Source organism: Phoenix dactylifera, unplaced genomic scaffold (genome assembly GCF_009389715.1).
Source record: "Phoenix dactylifera cultivar Barhee BC4 unplaced genomic scaffold, palm_55x_up_171113_PBpolish2nd_filt_p 000007F, whole genome shotgun sequence".
Lineage (NCBI taxonomy): Eukaryota > Viridiplantae > Streptophyta > Magnoliopsida > Arecales > Arecaceae > Phoenix > Phoenix dactylifera.
Window position 1 is genome coordinate 4,430,467 of NW_024067666.1, and position 27,538 is coordinate 4,458,004.

At 37.7% G+C, this 27,538-nt stretch overlaps 3 protein-coding genes across 3 annotated transcripts; 2 read left to right on the forward strand and 1 right to left on the reverse strand.

Annotated features, from left to right (window-relative positions):
- Positions 1–405: 405 nt before the first annotated feature.
- On the forward strand, positions 406–6,466 carry LOC103704554 (G-box-binding factor 1-like; the record flags this gene model as incomplete). The annotated part of the gene is made up of 9 exons (XM_008787905.3): positions 406–975; positions 1,048–1,134; positions 1,257–1,384; positions 1,503–1,560; positions 1,921–1,969; positions 2,052–2,326; positions 2,552–2,629; positions 5,156–5,281; positions 5,768–6,466. Coding segments are annotated over 9 exons (1,548 nt in total), but the record flags the coding sequence as incomplete, so codon positions are not given.
- A 520-nt stretch (positions 6,467–6,986) lies between these two features.
- LOC103704555 (HVA22-like protein k) lies at positions 6,987–15,088 on the reverse strand. Its single transcript, XM_008787908.4, has 8 exons — positions 14,835–15,088; positions 12,902–12,960; positions 12,557–12,654; positions 11,002–11,053; positions 10,037–10,100; positions 8,834–8,929; positions 8,115–8,187; positions 6,987–7,372 (listed from the first exon to the last, which is right to left on the reverse strand). Exons 1-8 carry the CDS (start codon positions 14,865–14,867, stop codon positions 7,251–7,253), a joined length of 597 nt encoding a protein of 198 aa, XP_008786130.1. The 5' UTR covers positions 14,868–15,088; the 3' UTR covers positions 6,987–7,250.
- A 1,718-nt stretch (positions 15,089–16,806) lies between these two features.
- LOC103704557 (dolichyl-diphosphooligosaccharide--protein glycosyltransferase 48 kDa subunit) lies at positions 16,807–26,533 on the forward strand. The gene is made up of 13 exons (XM_008787909.4): positions 16,807–17,159; positions 17,245–17,381; positions 17,464–17,589; positions 19,293–19,346; positions 19,504–19,617; positions 20,620–20,675; positions 20,750–20,791; positions 23,717–23,792; positions 23,911–23,982; positions 24,076–24,201; positions 24,291–24,395; positions 25,932–26,015; positions 26,312–26,533. Exons 1-13 carry the CDS (start codon positions 16,889–16,891, stop codon positions 26,357–26,359), a joined length of 1,311 nt encoding a protein of 436 aa, XP_008786131.2. The 5' UTR covers positions 16,807–16,888; the 3' UTR covers positions 26,360–26,533.
- Positions 26,534–27,538: the final 1,005 nt, after the last annotated feature.

The window sequence follows — 27,538 nt, forward strand, 5'->3', positions numbered from 1 at the left end:
CACCAACGTTTGAGAATCAAGTTCTTTTTTCCGCTTTTCAACGGAAGGAAGACGGTATTCGTCTCGCTGCTAGGCTTACCTATTTATCCTTAAATCTCTCGTACTTCCGTGCGCGTGCTCGTGCTCGTGCTCGGGCCGGTGGGCCCACCCGCCTCGGCCCGCGTCGCCTCCCCCCCCCCAACCCAATAAATATCCCGCATTTGGAGAGCGCGCCGATCGCCGCGTCGGTCCAAACCCTAGCTCTCGCTGTCCCCGAGGAGCGGCCCCTCGACACGATCTCCCACTCCCTCCATCTCGCGGGACGAGCCAGCCAAGAGAAAGAGAGACAAGATCCACCCTCTTAATCTCTCTCTTTCCATATATATCTCGGATCCCGTCAACCACGAATCCTTCCCCTAATTCTAATCCACCTCCCGAGATCTCATCCCATCTCGAACCCTCGCTGTTCCTTTTTTTTTTTTGGTTTCTTCCCGAGCGGAAAATTCGCTGCTCTTTTGTTTTTTCCATCAGCAGCATGTCAATCTTGTTCTTGCTTCTTTCTATTTAGTTTTTTTTTTTTTTAATGAAAGTTTTCTCTGTCAACGTTATGTCACTGATATTCTACTTCAGTACTGTTCGGTTGGAAGAGGGAACGATGGAAAGAAGAAGAGAGAGAAGTTGGAGGTAAGATTTCCGGATGGGTCTGCAGAGGAGACCACCACCGCAGGCGCTGCCGCTGAGAAGCCTTCCAGGACGGAAGCGGCTGCTTCTACCTCGCCCGCTCTGGCTGCGGCTCCTCCTCCTCCTCCGTCGTCGTCCCGAGAATCGCCGACGCCAGCCCAAACGCCGCCGCAAGTGGCGGCGCATGTGTTCTCCGACTGGGCAGCGTCTCTGCAGGCTTTCTATGGTAGCGGAGCTGTAGCCGCAGCGGCGGCGGCGGCGGCGGCGGCGGCGGCGGCTGCTGCTGCACCCCATCCCTTTGTCTGGGGAGCGCAGGTGAGTTGCATAGTTCTCTGGAGTTCTCTCCGGTAAGAATTTCTGCGTCTAAGAATTGATCTTTGTCTTCAGCATCTGGTGTCGCCTTATGGCACCCCGATCGCGTACTCTCCGATGTATTCCCATGGAGCACTGTATTCTCACCCCTCCATGGCCGTGGTAAGTGTCGAATCCTCTGCCCCTCAGCTGCTGTTTTAGCTATTAATTGGTTTCTTGAAGGACAATAGCATTTTTCACCAAAAAAAAAAAAGGACAATAGCATTGCGGTGTTGTTTCGATAGGGCATGGCTTACCCAACTACCGAGCCATCGGATAACAAGGGAAGTTCCGGGAATGCTGGGGGTTCCCCAGGGAAGTCAGGGGATGGCGGTAAAGTGAGTTCGAGTACTGCGGAGAACGCCTCCCGAAGGTGAAATTTGCTTCTGACCAAGTCGACTGACTGAATATATTTGATTGACTTTGGGTTGTCAACGTTCTAGAGCTTCGTTGTGATAATGAGTTGCTTTGGTTACTTGCTTTTTAAGCAGCGGTGACAGTGGAAGCGAGGGGTCATCAGATACAAGAGATGATAACACCGAACCAAGGGTATGCAATGGTTCGAGTTTATCTGTTTTCCAGTGGAGTTTTTTGTTATGTTAGAGATTCAAAAGAGTTCGTTTGCATCATACCATATCACCTCCTGGTAATTGTTGATATTTTAGTAATGCATTGGTCTCTTCCATGGAACACACGTATTTTTAAAGAACCAGAAGTCAATAGCTTAAATTAAACAGCGACTTGACTCTCATGGTACATCAGCTTAACCACTACTCTGATTAAGTCGAATGAAACATAGGTGTTATTTGGTGCTTCTTTGGTGTTACTCTGTCCGTCATTGGCTTGTAAATTAAAAATGCTTATTGATCTTGCTTAGGATGCATCATTATTCTTTTTTTTCATCTACAGGACTTATCTTCATCGAAAAAGAGAAGTTATGGCAATATGATGGCAGAAGGTGCGTTCTGTAGTGGAAATGCTTATTGTCCGTGATAAATTTCAAATTTATAATAACATAATATCTGCTCGGATTGGCTCAGTGGAAACTGCACAGCGCATCACTGCTGCCCAGTATGGTGGCGCTGTTGCTGAACCATCTTACAGTAGTAGGGGAAGATCTGCCACAAAACTGCCAGTTTCAGCACCGGGGAGGATAGTGCTAACTAGTCCTCCAACTAACTTGAATATAGGGATGGATCTATGGAATGCTTCCCATGCTGGAGCTGTACCTGTTAGAGCTAGACCTACAAAAGCAGGTATTGCAACTGCAACAGGGAGATGGGATGGGGTCACAACTGAACAGCAGCGGATACAGGTAACACTTGCTAGATTTGATTTCTTACTCCAATTATGGATTTTATACACATTATTTACATATATATATATATATATATATATTCATTTTCTTCATTATGTGTACAGATTGATCTTCTTAGAAAAATACGTTCGTGCCTTTTTGTTCAAGTTTTGACAATTGTACTCTCTTTTGCCTTGTTTAGTTTCTTAGATTTTTATCTACTCATTATTCCTATCTTGGCAGGATGAACGGGAATTGAAGAGGGAGAGAAGAAAACAATCAAACAGGGAGTCAGCAAGGAGGTCAAGGCTACGAAAGCAGGTATCGTTTTCCTGCTTCCTTCTGAACATGTTAAATGTTTCCAAGGTCAAAAATGGAAGAAAAAAATGCTTTTGCTCACCTATTTTTTCCCTTGTTTTCTGATCAGAAGCAAGGTTAAACAACATATAGATAAGCATATGATTCACTTTTTAGTGATATCTACAATAAACACAAGGAGAATGATTTTTAAAAGATGTAGAAATTAGATGCATCAATAGCTGGGATGTTGAGTGCTTCTGGTAGTAAATGGAGAGAATAGCTCTAGAAGTTTTTGACTGAGTTGTATACTAGGGGCTTAAGGTTACAAAGGAGGAAGGGGTGGGGGGCTATGCACAAGGGCAATACTTCTCGTGATATGCTTCAGTAAGGAAGAAAATATGTTGTATGCTTTAAGTTCATGCAAGAAGGATTAAAATTTTGCCCCATTTTGGTTAGATAACTTGTCAGCAAAAGTTGAAATGTTTTGGCTAAAATCATTCAAAAACCAGTTTGCCAATTAGTGATGTGTTCAGATTGTTTTCTACTAATTCTGTGATATAATTAACTCAAAACAGGCTGATTTTTTCACTGTATGTTTTGATTTCTGTTTTTGGTTTGAGCTCTTGAAACATTAAAATATGTTTTCATCTGAATGCTTTAATCTAAATGAGGTTCTTAACCATATAATATGCACGAATGTTTAGAATATTAAACTAGGCCGGTTTCATTAATAGATTGTCTTTTCTAAATGAGCTCTTAAGAATGAGGTGTATGCTAGCTGAAGGGCACTTTGTCTTTCAATTGTAAGAATAAGTGAGATATGCCAGTTGCATGTAGTCATGCGACCAACATTCTGTGTGACTATGTCACTTATGAAGCTTAATGGGACAATGTTATCAGTCAATGATTAAGTTCAGTAACAATGATTTCTAGAATACATTTATCTTCATGCAAGGCAGGCAAATATTGAAATCTTGAAGATAATTGATGAAAAAATATTAAGTTACCAATAGAATCGGATGACAATTTATAAGGTCAAAAATTGAAAAATGGTATTGGATAATCTCAAAGAATGCATGCATACTAAGTCTTGTGTGGAAAGTTAGCAGAAAGATGGAAGCCTCGAGCTCAAGGGCCTACCTCAAAATAAAAGATGATCTATCACATTACAGTACAAAAAGGCTCAATGGTGTAATATCCTTAGAGATGAGATTGTTGAGTTGGATATGTGGTGAAACCTTGAAGGGTATGCCAAGAACCAGTACATTTTGAAAGTGCATGAATTGCACTAATTGGATACAAAGTGGTGGAATGATTCACAAGACATGGTCATCTCTACTATATGTACCAGGAAAGGCTTCCTTACACAGCTCCAAAGTCTGAAGCTTCACGTGCCGCCTCCCCAGAGAGAGAGAGAGAGAGAGAGAGAGATCTGTATATCAAAATATCCATTTTTGCAATGTACACTTGTTGCTCAGAAAAAGAAAAGGGTATCTTCCTTCATATGCCCCAGCCTACCCACCCAAGATTGGATTGCTAAGTTGGATCTATGATGAAACCTTTAAGGATACGCGAAGAACAAGTTTGTTTTGAAAGTGCAGGATTTGGATACAGTGCGGGCAGTTGGTTCATAATATGTGGTCATCTCTACTATATATAATGGGATAGGCTTAGAACACCTAAGACACCTCCAAAGCCCAAAGCCTCACACTTCCCAAAAAAAGGTTCTATCAAAATTTCTGGTTTTGCATGCGCATCTGTTGCCCGAAAAAAGAAAAGGGCACCTTCCCCTGCATGCTTGAGCCCCACTGCCCAATCCCCCCTGCCTCCACATGGTGCTTGGCTTCCCATGAGCCCTTTTCGATGGAATCAGAGCTGTCCACTAACCATGTGCGATGCATGTGCATATCCATTGCATGTGCTGGAACAGTGTGCAATGAAGATTGAAGAACGCCTTACTAAGATGACCGGCTTTTATTCATGTCAAAGGATCAGGAAAGAGGATGCAAGAATTTAACATGACAAGGAAGAAATCAGAAATCTGGCAATGATGATGAATGCAGCTCCTAATAGAACGAACAGGCAAAGGGCGAAGAAAGTATCACAAAGCTGACCATAGTATCGGTAACGCTTGTTGATTATGACTATGGTTATGTTACAAGTTTAGAACTAGTCTTTTTGTTCGTATTTTTTTTGTACCCCTAGAGTTCTTCGTGATATGCTGTAAATGGCTCCTCATCAATTATGCTATCAGTGTGGAATGTTATTATTTTCCTAAGCTAATTAGTGTTGGTCCTTCTTCATGATTACTCCTGGAAGCTGGGTGTATGACTACAATAAGAAAATTCCTGCTGTACCTTTTTGTCAGTTTCCTTTATATTAGTTGCTTATCTTGTAAGTAAAAGTTTGTGCTTGTAATATCAAGACTTGTATCTTTGGTCTTGATGGCACCTTGGAAGTCTCATACTCATTTATTTTTTTTTCTTTTCTATTATTCATTAACTGGAGTTGCTGGAGCCTAATTGTCTCTCTCTTCACTGATGCCAGCAAGAATGTGAGGAGTTGGCAAGGAAGGTGGATGAACTGAACGGTGAGAATAGTGCACTAACTTTAGAGGTTGAAAATCTCAAGAAATTTTGCAGGGATCTGAAGGCAGAAAATGAGTCATTAGAGGTGAGCTATACTTCTCTTTTTTCTCTTCTTTTACCTTTTCGATGCCAGCCTTGATTATTATTTTCATTTATCATTAAACCATTATCTATTTGAAAGAATTCATCAAGTCTGCAGAAGTATTATCATTCTCTAATAATGCTGTACCATTAACTGTAGTGAATAATTGAAATTTAACCTTAACGTCATCGGAAGAATTCTCGTAATGTCTCTGCATCCTTTCTAAATGTGGATCACTATTGGCATGCTGGTCACTCTTAACTTTCAAATCAGCCCTCCTTCCAACAAAGCTGTCCCACAACAATTCTTCTTTCGAAAGCCATGCATCATCTTACTTCTAAGTGGCCATGTTTGTCCTTATTCCCTTGTTATGGTGCTTGTGTTGGAAAGATCCAATCTCTTGTCCTTCAACTCTCTTCGTTATGTTAACAGAATTTCTACTGCTTTTAAAAAATAATTCGATCAAACTAAACGTATTTACTGCAACAGGCAGGCTTGACTCGCTTCTTTGGGGCTGGTGTAGCTTCTGCTTTAGGCTGCAAGGTTGAGTCATCAGCAGCTGAGTCATCAGCAGTGGCATCAGTTGGTGGTGACGGCAGTGACCATGTTCATAAAAGTCAAGTTGATTCCAATCGGAACAATGGGAAGTTCTATTCTGGCATTTGATAATCCTGAATCAACGTCGAGGTGAATTTAAACCTTTTTATTCCTCAACCATCATTCTAGGAGCCTTGACTCTTTTTTGCCCGTGAAGAGGGTACGTAAAGCTGCCAGTATACGTGGAACAGATTCTGAAGAGCTGCCAGTGTACGTGGAACAGATTCTGAAGAGCTTTTGAGTTTTTTTGGAGATTATAGGTCATTGAAGATTACGCTGGGAAAAGGGAGGGGTTTACGGATTGATGTAGCAATTTTTTCGTTGCTCCAGATTATTTTTCTTCCCCCCTTCCCCTTCTTTACCATCTTCTTTCTTTCTTTGTTTTTTCTTTTTTTGGCTAACAAGTTCGTCGATTATGACTTCTTGCCAAAGAGAAGTTTGCTAATTCTGACAAAAGAGAGAGAAATTGCTCTCATGTCGGCATCAATCCCATGCCTCTGGTACAAAAACTTGGTGACTGCCTGAAAGTGTGTAGTTTTTCTTTCAACTTTTATAAAGTGAGATGCATGTCTTTATGGGATTGTGCTGTAATTTACTTCCACCTCGCCTATCTCAGGAAGATTTCTCATGTTGTAGTTGGGAAACAATCTCTTGCCTTCCCCCTACCGTTAATGTAGTGAAAGCATAATTGGGTCTTCCAAGTAGTGAACTTGCCGTTTCTGGAAGAAAACTGTAATCATGGGCTAAAATGGCTCCAAAAGATGCATGCTTAGATCAAAATCCAATCTCCTTAAGAATCAATTTTAAGGCATCAAAAAACTCGGCGAAAGCACCATCTTGATTCATTTCAGAATAACACCACCATTATTGGAAAGCTTTGATCCAAACAAGGCCGAGAGGTCTCACATCTGAGACATCATTGCTCAAATACAAGCTTAATTCTACCGTATGGAGGATTTGCTTTGAACTGATACTTTGCATGTAACATTCCTCAAAAGTCTCATTAATTGAAGCAAAACCCTCCACCAAATCTGCTTAACATGTCCCAAACTGGTATGATTTCAACTGATAAATTAGCTCTCATTCTGTTTCTCATGCAATCGAAGACTGTAAAGCTAGAAAGAAAACTGAACTAGCAACATGAAGCTGAAAAGTAAGTTACAGATCAAGGCTAGTGTCACCATCTGGAAAGAGAGTATCAAAGCCAGTGTACACCATGCTAACTTCAAATGACAACTACTTCAAATAATATGGATATTTACAGCTTAGGTAAGCAGAAAACATAGATGAAAAATTTACACTGCATAGTGCCTCATCAGATTAGACGCCGGCATATAATGGATAAGGATCTGCCAAGTGGCAGGCATGCTGAAAGTCAATTATCAGCATCTGACCCTGAATCATGAGTCTCTTGTCTTGTGGGTGGACTTGGGCCCTCAATCATGTTCTGCCCTTGTGGTCGTACTGGATGAGTGATATCCTTCAACATCTGATTAGCTGATTCCAGAGATTTTATAAAAGAATCAGCCAATTGTCAGGAAGAGCTGACACACAATTCCTTAAACAAGCTAGCAAGAACAATTGAAAAAGTCCAGAGGAGACTGGAACTACAGAAGAAAAATTTAATGAAATGCTTAATTATAAAAATCAACAAATGTTGCTAGTTTGTCAAGTGGATGTATCTGACATGCTAGGTTCCAGCAAAGAAAAGCGCATAAAGACTAGGGGGTCTCTGAGATATGACCCAAGAAAATTATGGACTTGCTGGATAAAAGATATTAGTTCACTAAAAACAAAACTTGCTATTTTTCTCCACTCTCAAATACATGTAGGAAAATGTCCAAATCTTTTTGACATCCTATGGTAGAAATAAAAGAAAAAAAAAAAGAAAAAGAAGAAGAAGGAAATCTTTTGACAAATATTGATAGGGAACCTAAAGTGAACCCTGAATGACCAAGGGCCCAAGGACAAGATTTGAGAAAGCACAGGCTTAATCTAGATCTTTATTACTTATAATTAGCTCAAACAGTATCCCAAGAAAGCCTCTGGAAAACCCATTGTCATATGTTGAAAATTAAAACAACTTGGGTCATGATCCAGCATAAAAGAAAAATCATAAATGGGAAAATAACATTCATGCATGTCCTGATATGCTTTTCAGTACAAGCAGGTTTGTCTAACATATGCCATGAGATGACAAAGAGTAATAAACCGCTAAAAAAGATTTGAGTCTTCATACCTGTCGTAGCACACTTAACAACCAGAGCTTTCATAAACTGAATTTCTCCATCGTGTGTGCTCATAAACTTTTCCTGAATGTTTAACAAAATCTCATTTATCATTATCTTATGAAAAACATATATCCAACATTATCGATGAAAAAAAGATTAGAAGTCTGAATTCTGCATACCACGCCTAGCTTACATACTACAAATGACATTTAAAATGGTAGCCAACAGACGATTATTAGACAAGGGTCAGCTAAACCCATCAACATTATGATGGCAGGTATTGCTGTTTATAAGTTGCAGAGCTTGGATTCCATAAAATATTTGATGAGAAAAATTTGCAAAAACTTAAATGTTACACAATCAGGACTAGCTTACATGGTACAAATAACTTCTAAATAGTAGCCAAGAGATTGTTAGACAACGGTTGCCTAAAGACTAAACCATTCGACAATGTGATAGTAGATATTTCTGTATAAAATAAAGGTATTCTCTTTAAAGGGTTTGGCACATCGGGCACTTAAAAAGACAAAATATGAAGAATCATTTGAGTCATATTCCAAAAGTTTCAAAATACGAAACAGGCCGCACAGCATGATAACTGCTCAGAGTTCACAACTTCACATATATAACATTTTTCCAAACCACACAGGAGCAAAAGGATGTCTAAATTTAATTACAGGACCCACCTATTAATTCAATTAAAAGAGGGGCATAGCAAGAAACGTACGATTTCAGTGGACAAGAAACCAAGTAGACGATCAACTCTAGCCTGATGTTTCAACAGGAATGGACGCAGGTGCCTCGCATATAAATGTTTTGATCCCTGAAATATTGCAACAAACAAGCAAACTGTGTAGTCACCTTAAAGACTTACTGATATGACCAATCCGATGCATGTCTATATTATGGAACTTCAAAACTAAGCATCGAGTGGACAGAATGCATAGAGGGCTATCCAAGTCAACAATCCACACAACTGATCAAAATTGACACTGTTCGAAATTATTAAGCCATAAAGCATGCTTTTTTGAACATGGCTATGCCTATGCATACATGGTCAAAAATGGATAATATTTTAGTATTATGACATATAGCTTATGCCATTGTGTAAGGGTTCGAATATTTTTTTCTGGACCTGACCCAGTGTCCAAAGATGCCCAAAAGAACGGGTACTTAATTACCTACTAGAATGTGGATCAACTTGAAACAAGGTCCAGTCATTGAGCAGGTTGGGCTAAGATTGGGCATCTGAATTCGGTCAGGTCACAATAGGTAAATAAGTCAAGATGTGTGTGTGTGAGTGAGAGAGAGAGAGAGAGAGAGAAAGAGAGAGAGAGAGAGAGATTCCTCCATCCTCCTCCCCCTCCCCCTCTCTCTGCTCCTTTTACTCCTACCAGTGACAACCCTGCTCCCTTCCCTGCCTCACTCCTCCATTTTTGTCACTGTCCCCTTTTCTCCTACGGTGCTACCCCAAACCCATCACTCCTCAAAACATAAATCTGGACCATAACCAAACCGCCGAAGCCTACCAGATTGGCAAAAGGATCAAGGGAAGCCATGTACGCCCAAGGAGGAGTAGGGGGTGGACTTAGACAAGGAAGAGGCAATGCGAGAGACTGAGGATTGGGAAGGGGGGTTGGGGTAGACAACGAAGAGGGAATGGGACAATCTGAGAGTGGAGATAGGTAGCCAGTTGGCTTGGAGGGGGAGGGAGCCACTGTAGCTGAATCCAGGGTTAGGTGGGAAGTAAGGGTACTGGATAGGATTACAATGAATGAATGTGCCTACGAATTCATAGAATATCCTAAATCATAGAATTTATTTTATACACTAGAATAATTTCTGATGTTTTAAAAAAAAGCTCTATGGCCAGCTAAAATGAATATTCTGATATATAGAGCAAATCTGTTATGGAGTACAAATTACATACATTACCAGATGGGAGTTGGAGCCAAACAAGAAAAGCAAACTTCATGTGGTAGTAGAATGGAAACCTGAAAATATGACAAGACAACCACACTAAATTATAAATTTTTTGATTCAATAGCGAGTAAGGCCTTCACCTTAAATCAGCTCGAAATGAACATATCAACAAATACATGTTTAAAAAAAATTTAATTGCAGCATGTTGGCATTGCTAATTGTAAGGATCCAAAAAGCATTTGTTTAGCTGAATGCCAGAGAATATTATCCTAATCTTGCACATGATGAAGATTACAATAACAGCCAAATTGTTATTAAGCAAAAACTTAATTCTCTCATGATCTTGTTTAAAATCTAAACTAAACTACAAAGTCACATCTAGGTAAGGATTTATCTGTCCAACCACTGAAATTTTCCATATAGTATTGTGATTTTCAGGGCTATGCAGAACTCCGTAGTACCTTTCGTGCATGCTATTCATAGATTATGAAGCAAAAATACATGGATATGGCAGGGTCAAACTCAAAGTATATCTGGAATCATGAAGGAATCTTCCCAGACATAAGCCATAGTAGTATCAGTTATTGGCGCACAAACTGTCCATCTACTGAAATTTTCCATGTAGCATTGTGATTTTCAGGGTTATGCAGAACTCCATAGTTTCTGGAAAAGACCCTTTGGTGCATGGTATTCATAGACTATGAAGCAAAAATGGATGGAACTGACAGGGTCAAACTCAAAGTATATCTGGAATCACGAAGGAAGCTTCCCAGAGAGAAGCCATAGTCGTATCAATTCTTGGTGCACAAACTGAAATGTCACTAGTTCTTGCACCCAAAACCACTAGTTTTCCAGACATAACAAGTCATAACAATATGATGGAGATCCTGCATATATATCAACCAAATAATCCAAAATCTAACATTTAAATAATTAATAAATCAGATCAAGTTTTTATGCAAATAAATATACCAGGAAAGAATTTTGTCAGAGAACACTTCCACAAGACTGAAAGATCCATAAGCTGCAAATTTCAAAAAACATGAGTTTAATTATCAGTTACCAGAAAGGGTTGGAGGCCTAGACAACAACAAGTACATAATAAAGAGAATGCCATGTATTTCTGTCAGGAAATAACTGTTTTTCTGTCTGAGTACATAAACAACAAGCAGCACTTTTGCAACTGTTTGCTGAAATATTAAATTGGGTACAAGAAAGTTGAAGGTAAAATCTTCATAACATTATGAAAAACAAGAGCTCCTTAAAAATATTTGGCCTTGATGCCTTCTTGATGACATGAAGGTATAGATTGTATTACACATGCACTATTTAATGATAATCAGTGCTATTCACATGCCAAGAATTCAACAAATGAGTGGATGAAGCAAATCGAGGTTGATTGCCTCTTCATCCACCATCACAATACAACCAATCAAGGTTTAAACTACCTGTATGTTACCAGTATAGTAAGGTCCCATACATTACAAAGTTCGCCTGCCAGTTCCAGCATAGCAGAACTGGGATGTCATACCATGTGTCAGTATAGTACAATACTAAGGCACATACTAATGCTAATAACTTACTACAATGGAACCGCATAACTGATGTGGATCGGTGCATCAGTAGTTCAATCCAAAGCTACCAACACATTTGACTGCATTAATCTTTCATGCGCTATATTGCTTGTGCTTCTCTTCAAATTTTTCTTGCGATCCTATTTACCTCTTGGATTGATACCTTTCATCTACATAATTGGCTGTTCCCATGTTATCAAAGGCAACTGAAAATCTATCTAGTCATGTAGGGAAATGGCATCAATTCTAAAATCTGCTTTGTTTGTGAGAAGACCATGATCACAAGATTCCCTTCTACACAGGATATAGAAAAAACAAGCCTTTACATACAAGATGATTAATGTTTAATGAAACTTGTGAGACAAAACATCACGAAAGAAGAATAGCCAAAGTTTCCCACAAATAAATCTCCTTTATGTAATCAGGTAGCTCGGACAAAAGGTTACACTTAACTGGGTTGTTAAGAATCCACGGATTCAGGCACCTTTCCTCAGTCCTTTCCCATGATTCAACATTTACAAGTTAGATTTTAAGCAGACAAAATTAATGAAACCATGGACAAAATGGATATCTGGTACATAATCCTATTTGACCTAGCATTGTAAATCTCTTATAGTAATAGTCTTGGTACCGCTAGGCCAAAAATCACTAAAGTAGGTGCTGAATCAAAAGAAGAAGAAGAAAAACACGCAGAGGAATACATAAGGTGATGATTACAGGTCATTTCTTACTTGGTCATAAATATGGTGTGTCAAATAGGTAATATAAAGAAAACTAGAACTATATTATATATTTTTTTCATTGATCCCTTAAAGGCAATTATTGCGACAACAAAAAGGACTGTTTGCACCGTACATCTTTTAGCGTAGAGAGAGAGAGAGAGGGAGTACAACGAGAGAGAAGGATCACCATTTTGAATTATGAACCAACATACAACCATTGTCATCACTAACCTGCCCAATACAAGAGCCACTTTTCTTGCTCATTCCGGTCTTTCTTCTCTATAGCCTTGAACGTAGAGTAAATGGGCAAACCGATCCCTACTGTACAGCTGCACAAACGAAAAGCAAGTGATATAAAAACATGAGATATCAAAGATAGTGTTTTCACGGCTTATGTTTGACAATTCAAAAATCTTTTGACCAGTAAAGAGCAATACAAGCAGTTCTATTGCATATACAATAAACATCAAGCAATTTAATGGGTCATGTTTCTTGGTCAAACAGTTAATTTTTTTACATGCAAAGCACAACCTCTACATGCCAAATATAATTTTAAAAAATGACACTAAAGCTCACCAAGCTGTTCTAATAACAATGTTAGAACCAATCGGGCAAAGCAGCAAGCGCAATCCAACCTGCAAGTTATATAAGATTCGTGAACATGGAATTCGATCTAAAAATCAAGCCGATGCAATATATTTTCATAAGCGACACATATACTTGAAAAAAAACTATTAGCTCGAAAGCAACAATCCGAATATTGTTCGTAGTCGTCTAAGATCTGGAAGGAGTTATCATATAAGCAGGCAGCACAAATCCAAATAAATAAGCATTTATTCATACAAACAGATAAAGAACCTCAATTACCCTTTATCTCTTCTTAATTTAGAGCATTTACAAGTTTCTGAGGTTGCTTTCCTTCCTGCCAACTATTCTCCACACTTCACAGCAGGTCTCTATCTTGCTCAATGCCTATCTACAGGCTCATAACCAAATTTTAGAGCCTTCAATCCAAGTCAGGAGTAAGCCATAGAAAGCTCTCAAACTTTGATGGATCGTACTTTGATCCTTTAATTTGAATGTTTAGACGAGAACGATTGCACAATAAGATTAAAATATAGAGACTGACGGCCAGATCAAAGTAAACCAATACCACCAAAAACCATTGGACTTGGTTTGAAGATGTCCACAAATAATAAAACTATAAAAGTGTTCTTCATAAACTAATATTATTTTTATCTCCCTCTCTCTTTATATAATTGGATAAGTGTAGCAAAGCAGTTGAAAACACCTGATAAAAAAGCTTCACAGACAGAAAAAAAAGCATATCCACTTACCACAGCCTATTCTACAAAATCCCAACTGAAACAAACATGATCGATCATCATGGAAAGGTCAGACAAATGCAGGCCATGAATTGACCTTCCTAAACAAGAGCTCAATTCATGACTCGAAATAATTTAAAAAATCATTCATGATTCTCGTCTTAAGGTTAACTATATATAGGATTATAATCCCTCCTCTCTACATCTTTCATCATCACTTTTGTGAGACTCCATCAACTCATGATCTCCTCAAAATCATAAACGGAAGCGTATACTTGAACCATCATCATTTAAGGATCACCGAATAAGATTATAAGACAAGTCAACAACCCTTAGTACCAATTGTTCCTTCTTTCACACGGATAAGCATGACAGAAGTTGAGGTATGAGCTTCTGAAATAATCCTCCGTAAGAAAATTCCTCAAGACTTTCACTATGTGTGATTGAAAAGATATTTTAGCTCATGTGAACTTGGGCCTGGCTTTCATTCATTTCAAGGACACTTCTATACTCTTCCTTACAAACTATTTCAATTTTCAATCCATGAATCAGATTCAGAGCTAACCACATCGCTAAAAGATTCAAGTTTTGGAACATAAACATCAGGGAAAAGCAGACTAAGTTGTCTCTAAACTTCCGTGTTCTCTCCCTAGTCATTTTTTACACTCCATTATCTCTCAGAAATTTAATTTCACTTTCAATCTCCAGTCCGTGTTCTATGTTCTCATCAAGAGGATGGGAAAGGTACTGTTTCGAACTTTCGTTCGTTCAAGTTATGTAACGTTCTTCAGAAGCATCAACTGACTCTCAATTTCCAACCATCAAGTGCAGATTCATGTTGTAAAAATCATGAACTTGATCCATATACAAACCAAGAATTATCAATAAACACTTCAAACATCTCACATTAAAAACATTTTTTTCTTTTTTTTCCAAACTTTACAATTTCTTCATGAAAATAACATATGATCTATAGAACTGGCCAAGAATTATCCAATAACAAAACCTCCGGTGGACTTCAACTTCATCCAACATTACTGCAGTAATTTTGGATGCATATGCGAGTTCAGGATCATATAAAAAATATGAAACCCCTTCCACATATCGGTTTCCGTCGCCCAAATAACAATAAAAAGCCCATAATTATCATACGTTACAGAGAGGGGGAATTAGGGATTTGGAACCTCGCTGGGGATGGCGGATCCGAGGAACGCCATTGGTATGAATCGCCGGCGAGAAGGAGAAGATAGGAGAGGCGAGAAATTTCTCGACGGTGTATCAACTCCTCAGAGAGCCCTCGTCGTCTTCTTTTTTCTTGGAGGAGAAAGGAAAGACCTCGGCGAAGCAACTGCGAAGGCGAAGGCGAAGGCGAAGGCGTTTCAAGGAGGAGGTGAAAGAACCGACCGGATTTCAAACGGGTCGGGTCCGCAGTAGTTTGCACCAGGGTCGGTTCCGTACAAAGTGGAGTCGGCATACGGTTGCCGATTTCGTATGGTGCTTGAAAAGAATTTAGAAAATCTGAAGGACTTGCAAACCTTTCCATCAGTTTATAACGTTGAGGATAATATAATTGCTATTTTTGAACAATAATATAGATTGTGGCTCTAGCATAAAACATCCCAACTATACATCATAAAATTAAGCATATTAGCCATAAAAGGTATAGCATCCAATATCAAAATTCATATCTAACCAAAAACATAAATTATCCGATTCGATTACTAAGATTTCAAAATCTCTGAACAACTAATACAAGATAAAATTTTACTAGAACTTAAATTTAATAGGCACTCTATCTGACAAGCAACCTGTTGTCCATGAGAGTTTTGAGTATTTTATTTCAAAATCTCTGAATAGCTAATACAAGTTAAAATTCTACTAGAACTTACATTTAACAGCTATAGAGCTACTCCATCTGACAAGCAACCTATTGTTCATGAGAACTCTGAGTATTTAAAATAGTAAAAGAAAGAATGTGAGCTTGATGACATGTATCTAACCATATGCACATACACAATGTAACCTTGAGATAGGCATTACATGTGAAAGCAAACTATGATACAAACACAAAGAAAATAAAAATGTAATTGACATAAACTACTCATGCCATATATACAAGTAATTAAATATTCTCATCAATGTCCCAATATAATCACAATTATTATTGCATATTATATAGGCAGAGTTCGTAATTTTATCACGTGTTCATTTTTAAATTATAAAATTGTAATATTATTCCTCAATTCCATGGCATAGTTTCAAACTAATAGAAGAATTCAGAATTTCTCAATAAAGGGAACAAGTAACTTCTTACTTTGGACTAAGCCATGGTCACGTTTGTGGCTCATGATGGGCTATCAATGCGGTCACATTTTGTCAACTTTAAACAGTTGAGGAGTATTCATTTCAACCAATCAAATCTATGTCCAATTTTTTCTTTGATTCCTCTTTTTGAATGTGACTCTTTAGTTAGCTTTATTCTTTTTATACGTCCGCTTTATCTATCTTAATCGCTACTACTTATTTTAACTAACCGTTACATGTCGAATTTCTAGAAAAAAGATTTGACAATTTTAAAAATAATGATAGATCATCCTAATTAAAGATTGATATTGTTCAATATAATCTACACTATAAATAATGCATACAAACTAAAATTCACATATTTTGGTAATCTCTAACCTATAAACAAAGAAATACATAAATGAATAATATTAATTGCACAAGTATACTAAAACAAATAATACAATATACAAAATAAAAATCAATTTCTTTGATCATAGTTTGCATGTAATATAATAGATTTAAATTCACAAAGTTTGCATGATCAAATCATGATAAAATATAAAACCTTTATTTTTGCACCAATTCGATCATGAAGTTAGAGACTATCAAAATATATTTATTTTTATTTTTATTTTAAGTATAAATTATTTTTAATAATTTACTTTTTTAATTTAAGTAATTCATTATTTTTTAAATTATTATTTTAAAAATTATTATAAAGTATATAGCCTAACTTTATACTTGTATTTTAGTCATAACTTATTTCTTTTTATTTGTTTTCCGCCGGCCGATTGATCCAACGGTTGGACCGGTGATCGTCCCCTTGGCCGTTCCATATCCGGTTGGACTCGAATAAGGAGGAATTGTCGTCATCCATTGTAAGCCGAAAGTCCCCTCTCTCTCTTAACACTTCGGTCTCCAGAAAAAAAAAACCCTAGCAGTGGTTCCGATCATGGCGAGGCTGGCGGCCATCTTCTTGGCCGTGATCTTCCTCTTCCCTGTCCTCTGCCTCTCGTTCTCCGCCGACAATCCCACCGACCGGCGTCTTCTCGTTCTGGTGGACGACCTCGCCGTGCGATCATCGCACTCCGTCTTCTTCAAGTCCCTCCAGACCCGAGGCTTCGATCTCGACTTCAAGCTCGCCGACGATCCCAAGCTATCGCTCCAGCGATACGGCCAGTACCTTTACGATGGCCTCATCGTCTTCTCCCCATCCATACAGCGTAAATAATTTCTCATCCCCAGATCTCGCGATTCCTTCATAGAGTCAATATTGATTTTTTTTTCCTGTTCTTTTTTTTTTTTAAGGTTTTGGAGGTTCGTTGGACCAAAACGCGGTTCTAGAATTCGTGGACGCAGGGCACGATTTGATACTGGCGGCGGATTCGTCTGCCTCTGATCTGATCCGGGGCATCGCCACAGAGTGTGGTGTTGACTTTGATGAGGCAAGTTGACTTCTTCTTTCATTTGGTTGTGCTTAAAACTTTCTTGTTTTAAAAAAAACATTAATTTCTTAGATTGTTTCAGGATTCCGCGGCGATGGTTATTGATCACACGAGCTATGCGGTATCGGAGATGGAAGGGGATCATACTCTGATCACCAGTGATGATCTCGTTCAGTCGGATGTGATTTTGGGTGACAGAAAAATCGAGGTGAGCGGCTATTGCCTTTTTTTAATTTTTCATTGTGTGTTCTGAGTAAGAAGTTTGCCCCTTTTTTGAATTTTTCTGTTTTTTATATTAGTACTCTATTATTAAGAATATTTAAAACTACCCCGTTTCCATCACTAATCAAGTAGCGAGAAGAAAACCAGCTGCAAAATGTTTGTTTACCTTGCATTGAGCAGGTGGCTGTCTAATTGATTTGATTCGGGCGATTGTAATAATACAAAAATAAAAGAAACTAGCATGATCCCATTTGATCTAAGGTTAGCTCTGGGCATCATTTCAAGTGTTGCTTGCCACTGTTCTGAAAACAGGTCTATGCTGCTGGAGATGCGGCCATGTTGCCTATGCAGTCTGCTGGCTATACGGCATAGGGCTCAGGCAGCCCTAATATGGAGAGGGGCCGCACAATGGATGCCCAGGAGGCAAGATAAGCCCTAGCACATGCAGCATGTCTCAGTTGATCAGGCAGGGCAAGTTGTCTTGGACAAGGTTGAATGCTGAATTGAAATTCTGAAGGAAAGTATCTTAGGATTAAAGATCTAAAATGACTAAGATTGAAATAAAGTATACAGTACTCAATTTGTATGGACGTGTAAATGAATCTGGTAACCCAATCAGAATGAGCGGCTAATGGATACTAGAGTTTTGGTGCCTTGAAGCTATAACATAGAACAATGGAGATCTATTGTATGAAACAATGTAGACGTAAATGAATACCCGGGCCATGGCAACTTAACAGAAAACTGATATTATGTTGATGAAATCTGATAATAGAAGCAAAGAAAAGAAGAGAAACAAAGAAAGAAAAAGGAAGGAAGGAAAAGAAGGAGAAACAAGAAAGAGGAAAAGAGAGGGGGGATGCTAGAGAAAGAGAGAAGAAACAGAGAGTGGATAGGAGAGATGAAGATATGCTGGTAGAGGGTTCATTCTACAACTATACTCGTAGATTTAATTCACAGAAATGCAACGAATATTAGTGTGATTCCCTTCATCTCTTTATTAAACAACTCAAAGCTTCATGGAAGTACCCAAAGTGCCCCTATCGTGTGACTTAACCCAGTTAACTACTTTTGAAAAATTTCATCAAGAAATAGTTACTGAAATAACCTTGCTGATTAACTTAGATGACTCCAAAAGGCAACCTGACCTATGCACCATATGTGTCTCATTTACATTGGCTTTGTGGCAAGAAAAATACAGTGAGAAATGAGTTTATGGGAGAAATGTTAAAGTGGTACCAATTGAGGACAAAGTAATAGAGAAGCAGTCAAGGTAATATGCAGGTGCCACGAAGATTTGAAGAAGCTCTTATTGGAAGAGATGCTCAAATCTATGCGCAAGATCCTAAAATTAGGAGGGGAAAACTTAAAGCTAGGATGCATTTAATCTCGTTACTTTCATTGTAGAACAATATGACACTACCTACCTAGTTGCTAACATGCAGTCTATGTTTCAAGGTCAAAGGTGGCAGCCATTTACTCTTATTTATAGGTGACATGGGTACAAACTGCATTATAATTTGATAAGCGAGAGCTCTTTTGGTTTTTACATATTCTTTTATCTCCTGAGAGACCTGCAGGATGATTCGTTGACCATGTACCCTTTTTATTTGTTTTGTTTAAGCATCACATCACTGTTCAATTTTTTTAGTTCTCTATTTCTGATTGTTCAGAATAAACTTTGCACAGGCTCCTATACTCTTTCGTGGAATTGGTCATTCAGTTAATCCTGCTAATAGCCTGGTAAGTTCCTTTGTTTATATATCTTGATTACTGAAAAAGTCATATAAAATTTTATCGGCTGATTTGCTTGTTTAGCTTCATATGTTTGATTTCAACACCTTGCGTCTTATTTAATAATGCTATATTCTTTTTTCATGATTTTTGTACTGCTTTATAGGTTTTGAAAGTTCTCTCTGCCTCACCTTCAGCATATTCGGCAAATCCAAAGAGCAAGTTATCAAGCCCTCCCTCACTCACAGGCTCTGCTATATCATTGGTTTCAATAGTGCAGGTTGTTTAATGTAATGACATTTTTTTAACCTGTCAATTGCTTGCTCTGTGTTTATTTTTATACTGACACTGCATGATAGTGTGAATCAAATGTTGCATTCTTCTCCTCATCTTCATGTTCTCGTTGTTATGAAGACACTCATTCTAATCTGCTCTTTTATCACTCTTGAAAATCCCTTACAGCTCTGGTGGTTAAAAGTCAGAACATTCTCATTTGTTACCAGCAAGTAAATTTACCTAAGCAAACCTCATTTTCATCAATTAGTACAATTTCGCATGTATTTCATGGAAAGAATTACAGACTTCTAACTTGATGTTTGATTTTTTTTTTTTGTCTTGATTTTCATACCTACTGAACCTATTATAGGTTTTAGCTTGTGCAATATTGTATAGATATTGCAGCGGATGCTTCCTTGCTTACTTGGACTTGTGATGTAATTATCCGATCATGCTTGACTTAAACCTGGTGTCAATTGAAGAGTTTCCTTTTGTTTATAATTTGTGGAGTTTGAGCACCAGTCTGATAGCCTCTTAAAATTGATTGAGCTAGATGAGATAAAATGGATGCTGAAGTTTAGTATTATCCTTTGAGAGATGGATACCAATTGTTTGGACTTTGACTTGTAAAATTACCTTCGATCCCAAAAGCAATCAGGAAAATAATTTTTTAAGCCAGACTTTACTTTTAGGGACTGAAAAACAGATCAAAGCCTGCTCAAAATGACGCAACCACGAATGCCTGTCTGACCATGTCGCTTGACCCATTCATAGCCCCAATATAAGACATTATCTACTGATTACTATTTCAAAGATGGTATTTTGAGTCGAAACTCTAAAATATTTTTATAACTGAATGTCTTTTGCATTTCGATACAGCTTTTGGTTTCTGAATTACTTCTGACGATGTTGCCTTATGTCCCATATTTTTAAGTTTTGTCCCCATGAATTCTTAGGAAAATCATATCATATCGCCGTTAATCATATGTTTTTGGCTATTATGCAGGCAAGAAATAATGCTCGTATATTGATCTCTGGATCTCTGGACCTCTTTAGCAACAGGTACATAACAATATCCCACGATTTTTGGATTTCCTTCTGTGTCAGTTCACTGATGTTAACTTATTGTTCATTAGATTTTTAAGATCTGGTGTGCAGAAGGCTGGGAGCTCAACTAAGTATGTAACTTTCTCTGTATTCATCCTTTGCATTGTTCTACTTTTTGTTGTATAGTTTAAGTAGTCATGTTGTTCCTTTTTTTGATTGTCTTTTGTAAGTTACCAATATCCAAAAAAATGCCACTAAATGTGAGGCTTGACATTTATACAGCTGTGGGTGCTTCAATTATTTCAACTATGGAAATGTTTCTAAATTGTCACACCATAATGAGTCCTTGCAACTTCCAATTGCCACTTATTTCTATTTCTCGATTTGTTTCATTTATGCTGTGCCAGCCAACATGGAGAATTCTTATTTAGCTTTTTTTGTTTGTTGGCCATAAAACAACTTGTTGTTTGCACTTCTATGACTATTGATTGCTTCATTTCTTTGGTTTTGGCAGGATGTATGATTTCTTGTGCAAATGGTTAGTGATTTACAATATGGCTGAGTGCTTAATGACCTATTATCACATGGCCAAAAACATATTGAAACTGCTATTAGCTGCTAATGACTGTTGTTTGTATGTAAATTACCTAAGCTCTGAAGCACAATAGTCAGGAGATGCCAATAATAATCAAAATTAGGAAGTAGTAAGGTTATAGGGCCATGTAATATGGATCGAGCAAGAATGTTACAAGGTTTTGAATTTTTATTAAGAGAAACAAGGATTGACAAAAGAAAGGATGCTTTATAAGTATAATGAACTAGGCATCTATGCGTATAGATATTTATTCAAACAACCGCTGGGGGGCTGCCTCTGAGGTAGTTAGCTCGCAATAGTATGGAGAATGTTAAGACCTAAGTACAAATAAACTTCTGAAAGACTAGCCATATAGAAGAAATTTAATCATTTGTGAAACTATAAAGAGATTTGCTTGCGATGATCATATCATGAAGGATATGTCATGAGATGAAAAGTATATGTGAACACTAATTGTTTAAATCCTTCGAAAAGAAAAAAGTAAAAACCACCATATTCCCTATAAATACAGGGTCTTGTAAGCAAAGTTTTCTGTTGTCAAACTCCATGTTACATTGCCAAATGCTGGATAAATAATCAGTATTAAGCAATATCGAAGCCTCTTCCACCTCTTACGAGAAAAATCAGCTTTTGCCATATCCAATTTATTTCATTATGATAAAACTCCAAATGGGATCAAAAAGCAAGTGGGGTTGGAGGTGGGGGTTGGGGCAGCTCTCACTGTATATGTACGTTTATGTAAATTGTATATATTTTTGAATCTGTGCATGTATATTTATGTAAGTTAAGCTTAATTGAGTAGAAAATAAGCTGCATATGAAGACAAATTTCCAAGATTGAATTCTTAATTGTTATGCACTATTTCTGTGCTTAATTCTGATTCATCTACTTCAAGCTTTTGAGAAGAGTAGGGTGACTGGTGGAGTCTGTTTCTTATGATTTTCGAGAGGGAGAAAGGTTAGCGCTCGTCTTGTTATTTCGAGGAGGGTGCAGGCGTTAAACAAACTTTATGGTGTTAAAAGTAGATACTGGTGGTGAAGGGCTGCTGTCTGTATGTGTGTGTTTTGTTTTTTTTTTTTGGAGGGGGAGGGAGGGAGGCTGTATAAACTGGTATAGGAGATTTTCTTTTCCTTTTTTTCTTTTACTTTTTTTTTTCTTTTGGTTGGGGGGGGGGGAGAGGGTCATTTTGTAGATAAGCTAGAGTTCGTAAGCGAACAAAAGGGCTTGAAGTGTACTGTGGAAGGAGATTTGTCTGATACTGTTAGGTGTAAGAGGATTATTGCAGTGTGAGCCTTGCTAATTGCTATGCTAAAACTTGAAGCAGTAACTAGTTCAGAGAAAATTCAGGTTGGGAGAGGGGAAGCAAATTTCTCAAATTCTAGGGTAAAGAATCATCTACAAAGCAAATGCTACTGCAAATCTGAAGAAATTCTAAAGCAGCATTTAGATGATTCCCATTGCCAAGTTTAAAACACAAGGGTGGAGTAGAACGATAACAGACTAGGGCCTTAGAGGATATCTAGCTAGAATTACCTATTTTATGGAGCCAATCATATGTTGGAAATACCAAAAAGTTCGTGGACAAGGTGACATTGTTTCAGAAAGAAGATTATTGATTCATTTTACGGACATTAAAGTATGATAAAAAATTATGAAGCTATTGGAAGAGAAGTGTGTCGGAACTAAACTCTTGGAATAATAAATAATTGAGTTTGTTACCTTGATATACGTTTGGTTGCCACTAAAGAAATGCAAGAATAGTATACTTCGTGTCTAATGCCTAAAAACATTAATGGATTCCCTTTGTACTTGATAATAATACTTTCTGGAGAAACTTGAAAATAAAGTGCTTATCAGGTAACAGAAAAGGAGTAAAATGAGCACAACTCCAAGTTTCTTAACAAGATGGTGATGGAAAAGGAAGGGGCAAAGGAAAATAATAATAATAAGGGCATGTTTGGATATTCCTATAGGATTGGGCTGTCCATTTAAGCATAGCTCTGTATCAACCAAACACCACCCAGCTCAAATCCTATGGGAAGACAAAAAAAAAAAGAAGACCTCCATGGGTCTCTTCTTCTTCTTTTTCCTGCAGCCCAAAGGCTAGGATCTGAGTTGGGTTTAGACAGAATCTTAGAAAATGCAAGCTAGATGGGCTAACATGCTCAATTCCCACAGGATTTTCAGCCTAATCTTGTTGGATTATCCAAGCATGCCCTGAACTGGTAATTTCGACGGGATCTGTGACCATTTGACTTCCAGTCTCCTCAGTTTAATCATAACTTTGCCTGATACTTTTCATATACATCTGCTTTCATGAAAGAAATCTGTGTATGTATAGGTTCAAAAAGTTAATTGCAACAACAGCCTATCCTTTATTTATTCTTCATATGGAGTTTTCGTACTCGTGATGTCTTTTGTTCAAAAAAGGAGACGTAGGAATTTTTCCTTGATGCTGCAGGTATGAAAAGTCTGGAAATGAGCAGTTTGTGACTGAAATCAGTAAATGGGTCTTCCATGAAAGGGGTCATCTCAAGGTGAACCATTTTAACAAGTGCTTTCTTGACGATTTTTTTCTTTCTTGATTTGAACTCCAATATCTGGTGCTAAAAAATTAAAGAGCTTTTTATGATTCATGGATGGATTTTTTCCTAGGCTGTGAATGTCAGGCACCACAAAGTAGGAGAAACAACGGAGCCTGCAATGTACCGCATCAATGATGACTTGGTAATTGCTTCCCAATCATGCAAGAGTTTAACTAAATAACAGATTGAGGAGTATTCCCCCTTTGGTGTTCTGACTTCTTTTATCTGGTTGAAGGATTACTCGGTTGAGATCTACGAATGGTCTGGAACAAGCTGGAAACCTTATGTAGCAGATGATGTTCAAGTTCAGTTCTACATGATGAGTCCTTATGTTTTGAAGACTTTGTCCCATGACCAGAAGGTGTGTACGAGGCTTATGTTATATTACATGTCCTCATGAATGATCTTGCAGGGTTTTTTTTACTGAATATTGATTATTCCTTGTGACAGGGTCTTTATTCAACATCCTTTAAGGTTCCTGATGTTTATGGTGTTTTCCAATTTAAGGTGGAGTACCAAAGGCTTGGATACACAAGCCTCTCTCTGTCAAAGCAGGTTTGTTATGTCTGCATGATTTTACATTCCAACAAAATACTTTCTCATATCGGAGCTTTTTAGTCATTAATTCTTCACTTAAGCTGCAATTGTAAATTACAGCTACTATAGATTAATTATGAATTTATTTGCACTAATATTATAGCAACTACAAAAAGTTGGATGGCCCTTCTTGCAACACATATGCATATGCCTGCTAACGAAGGAAAACCATGTACTCTTCTTGTAGGTTACTAAGGTATCAAAACTGGTACAGAAAATGATAAATTAAAATCATTTTTTTAATATATTTATGAGCATAAAGTCTCCATTTACCGGTTTATAATTTGTTTTCAACACTTTCTTCACCATCCTTCTTAATGGTCTTCACAAGGGGCTTTTGAGATAAGTGTCCCATGTAGGGTGATAATTCTCTCTTTAACATTAAGATGTTTAGTTGCTTTTGCCGGGAAGCAGCCAAAGGTGACCTGTTAAAGTACTTTGCAGCTAGATGGGATTGGATTTAGTGACAATTGAACATGCTGATAGCATATTACCTTTTCTAGGTTGGACTTGAGACAATTGAATAATGGTAAATTGGTTTGTTTTAAGTGGGTTGGGTGCTTTTATGTTAATGCAAGTAATAGTTACATTGTAGGATGAACATTATGGGCACTTAAATCTGCAGACTGTGGGCTAACAATTTCCATGCTTAATCTTTGAGTTCCCTTGTGGGGTCGGGGACCTTTAGGTTTAAATGATCGGGCACCTTGTTAATCTCATCGTCGATTCTTTTCCGTATTTATTGCCGTTTATTTGATAGAAAATCTTTCCCAACAGAGTCTAGATATGTTTTACACAACTTGTATCAGGGATCACATATACTCTCTGTTTACCCATTCAAGATGCGACCTAGCAAAGAAAAAGATGAGGCCCTGTGAAAAAGAAATGCTCTGTCCTATGGAGGATGATATTGCTAAACCCTCTGCTTCACTATAACAAGATGAAGGTTTAGCGAGAATTTTTCAGATTAGTGCATAATGACGTCCGTCTTTTCTTCTGATCCAATATTCTGTTTATCTGTATTTTGGTTTCTAGCAAGTACATAGCTTTTACTGTATATAGGTATACAAGTGGAGCTCGAATATTTGGTGAAGCTTTAGGAAAGGGACATTTTTCACGTCAAAGCATATGATTTGAGGGACCTTTGGATGATACTTTGCCTTATTATTTTTTGTTGTCCATAGACTCTATCTTTTTTGTTCTGGTCGACCAATGCAGTTCGTGGCCATTTGGTCCTATTTAGGTGAGACCACCTATGGACGTCTCATTGCATTACTTTGTTCTTTACTGAAAAGAACGAAGTTGTGGAAACTGGACCACTGGTTGCTTCAAGAAAACAATGAACTAAGTCACCAAAATGCATAAAATCACTGTGGCAATCTCCTTTACTTATTGTCCGATTAAAGAGGAACTCTTGCGGCATATCAATCGTACTTATTCTGGTTAATACCTGTCTAATTACATTGAATTGTCTTTGAACTTTTAACTTGGCAGATTCCAGTTCGTCCTTTCAGACACAATGAGTATGAGAGGTTTATAACAACTGCCTATCCATACTATGGGGCATCATTTTCCACTGTAAGTGTTCTTGTGAAATACATGCCCAACATGTTTTATAGAAAATTTTGGAAGTCCATAATACTACTGCATGATGAGCATTGCTGCAAAATCTGAATCACTTTCTAATTATGGCCAGTATGGACAGTCTCTGAGATTTGATATACCAGATGAGGGACTTCAGTAGTCAGAACCCAAAAAAAAAAGTCCTTAACTATATCTTAAAGCATTGTCATCCTAGATGTTTTTAAAACCAATCATCAGTTTTAATTTGATGAAAATAGATCCCCTGAAAGGTTTTATTTTCCTCCTTGCAGATGGCTGCCTTCTTCATATTCTCCATTGTCTACCTCTATCACAAGTAGATTGGTATGAAATGGGAGGATAACTTATTTCGAGTAGAACATGTATGAGAGGTCTGCACTGAAGTTTTGTTTTTGGATTAGAAAGAAATTGTCTTTCTTCAACCTTACTCATTGTGACAATTCTAAAGCACTGGAAATTTTAGTCATTTTAGTCATATTACACCACTTATTATCCTTGTTAGTTCACCGGAAATTTGCTTTCAGTCGTTACCTACCTACTAAATATCATGGCAAAGCAGCAAAAGCAGAGCATTCTCCACATTAGTTTGCCAAAAATCACCATCATTCACAAGGCTACCTTGAAGTCAATTAAGAAACTATTGGTCACGGTGGTTCAAACATCATCATGAAGGGTATTTTAGATTAGCTTGATTTATCCTCAAGGTGGTTCATTTTCATGTTTGGTTGACACAAATAATCTGAGATTTGTGAATCAGAACCAAATTCATTCGGTAAACAGGTCAAAACTCAAATCCTTTGTTTCAAGTTGGGTTGTACATGAGGTGCACGACTAGCATGTTAAGCTGACTCGATACAGTTAAACCTGGCCGAACGTATTTAAATGGCCAATTATTTGATAATCCCCATTTTATTAACATTGTTTATATAACATTTTGTAGGTGTAAATTTACATGCGACTGCATAAAATTTTTATTGGGTGGTGCTCGGTTATAATTTTCAGGTTGATATCATAGTCTTGTCAACCAACTAGCTTAGTTAAATTAGTCAATCAAAATTAAGCAGATCAAGTCGCTAAGCCGGAACCTAAAACATTTGATAAATATAAGTGGGATTGACAGGAGTTATGGTAATGTACCCCATTATTATCAATTCAAACTTGGTGGTGGATTTTTGAATGAGGGTGGCAGGTTAGGGCGAGTGCTGCCTGCCTTTTAACTGAGCCTTGCCTACATGAGCTCAATCAAGCTTTTATGTCGAGTATGCTTTAAGTTGAAATTAGGACAAGTAATTAGGATTAAGAGACGGCGAAGGTGGAGAGAGCCAAATAGAGGACCAAGGAGGAGGATATCGGCACCAGCGGACCTCCCAGCATTGATGGATTGGGGACAAAATTAAAGATTATATAATTTCAAAATTCCTCATAATATATGATTGATACTTGCGTCTTATACGCAATGTGGCACAGAGATAATATCTGTGTGCACCTATAAACATGCG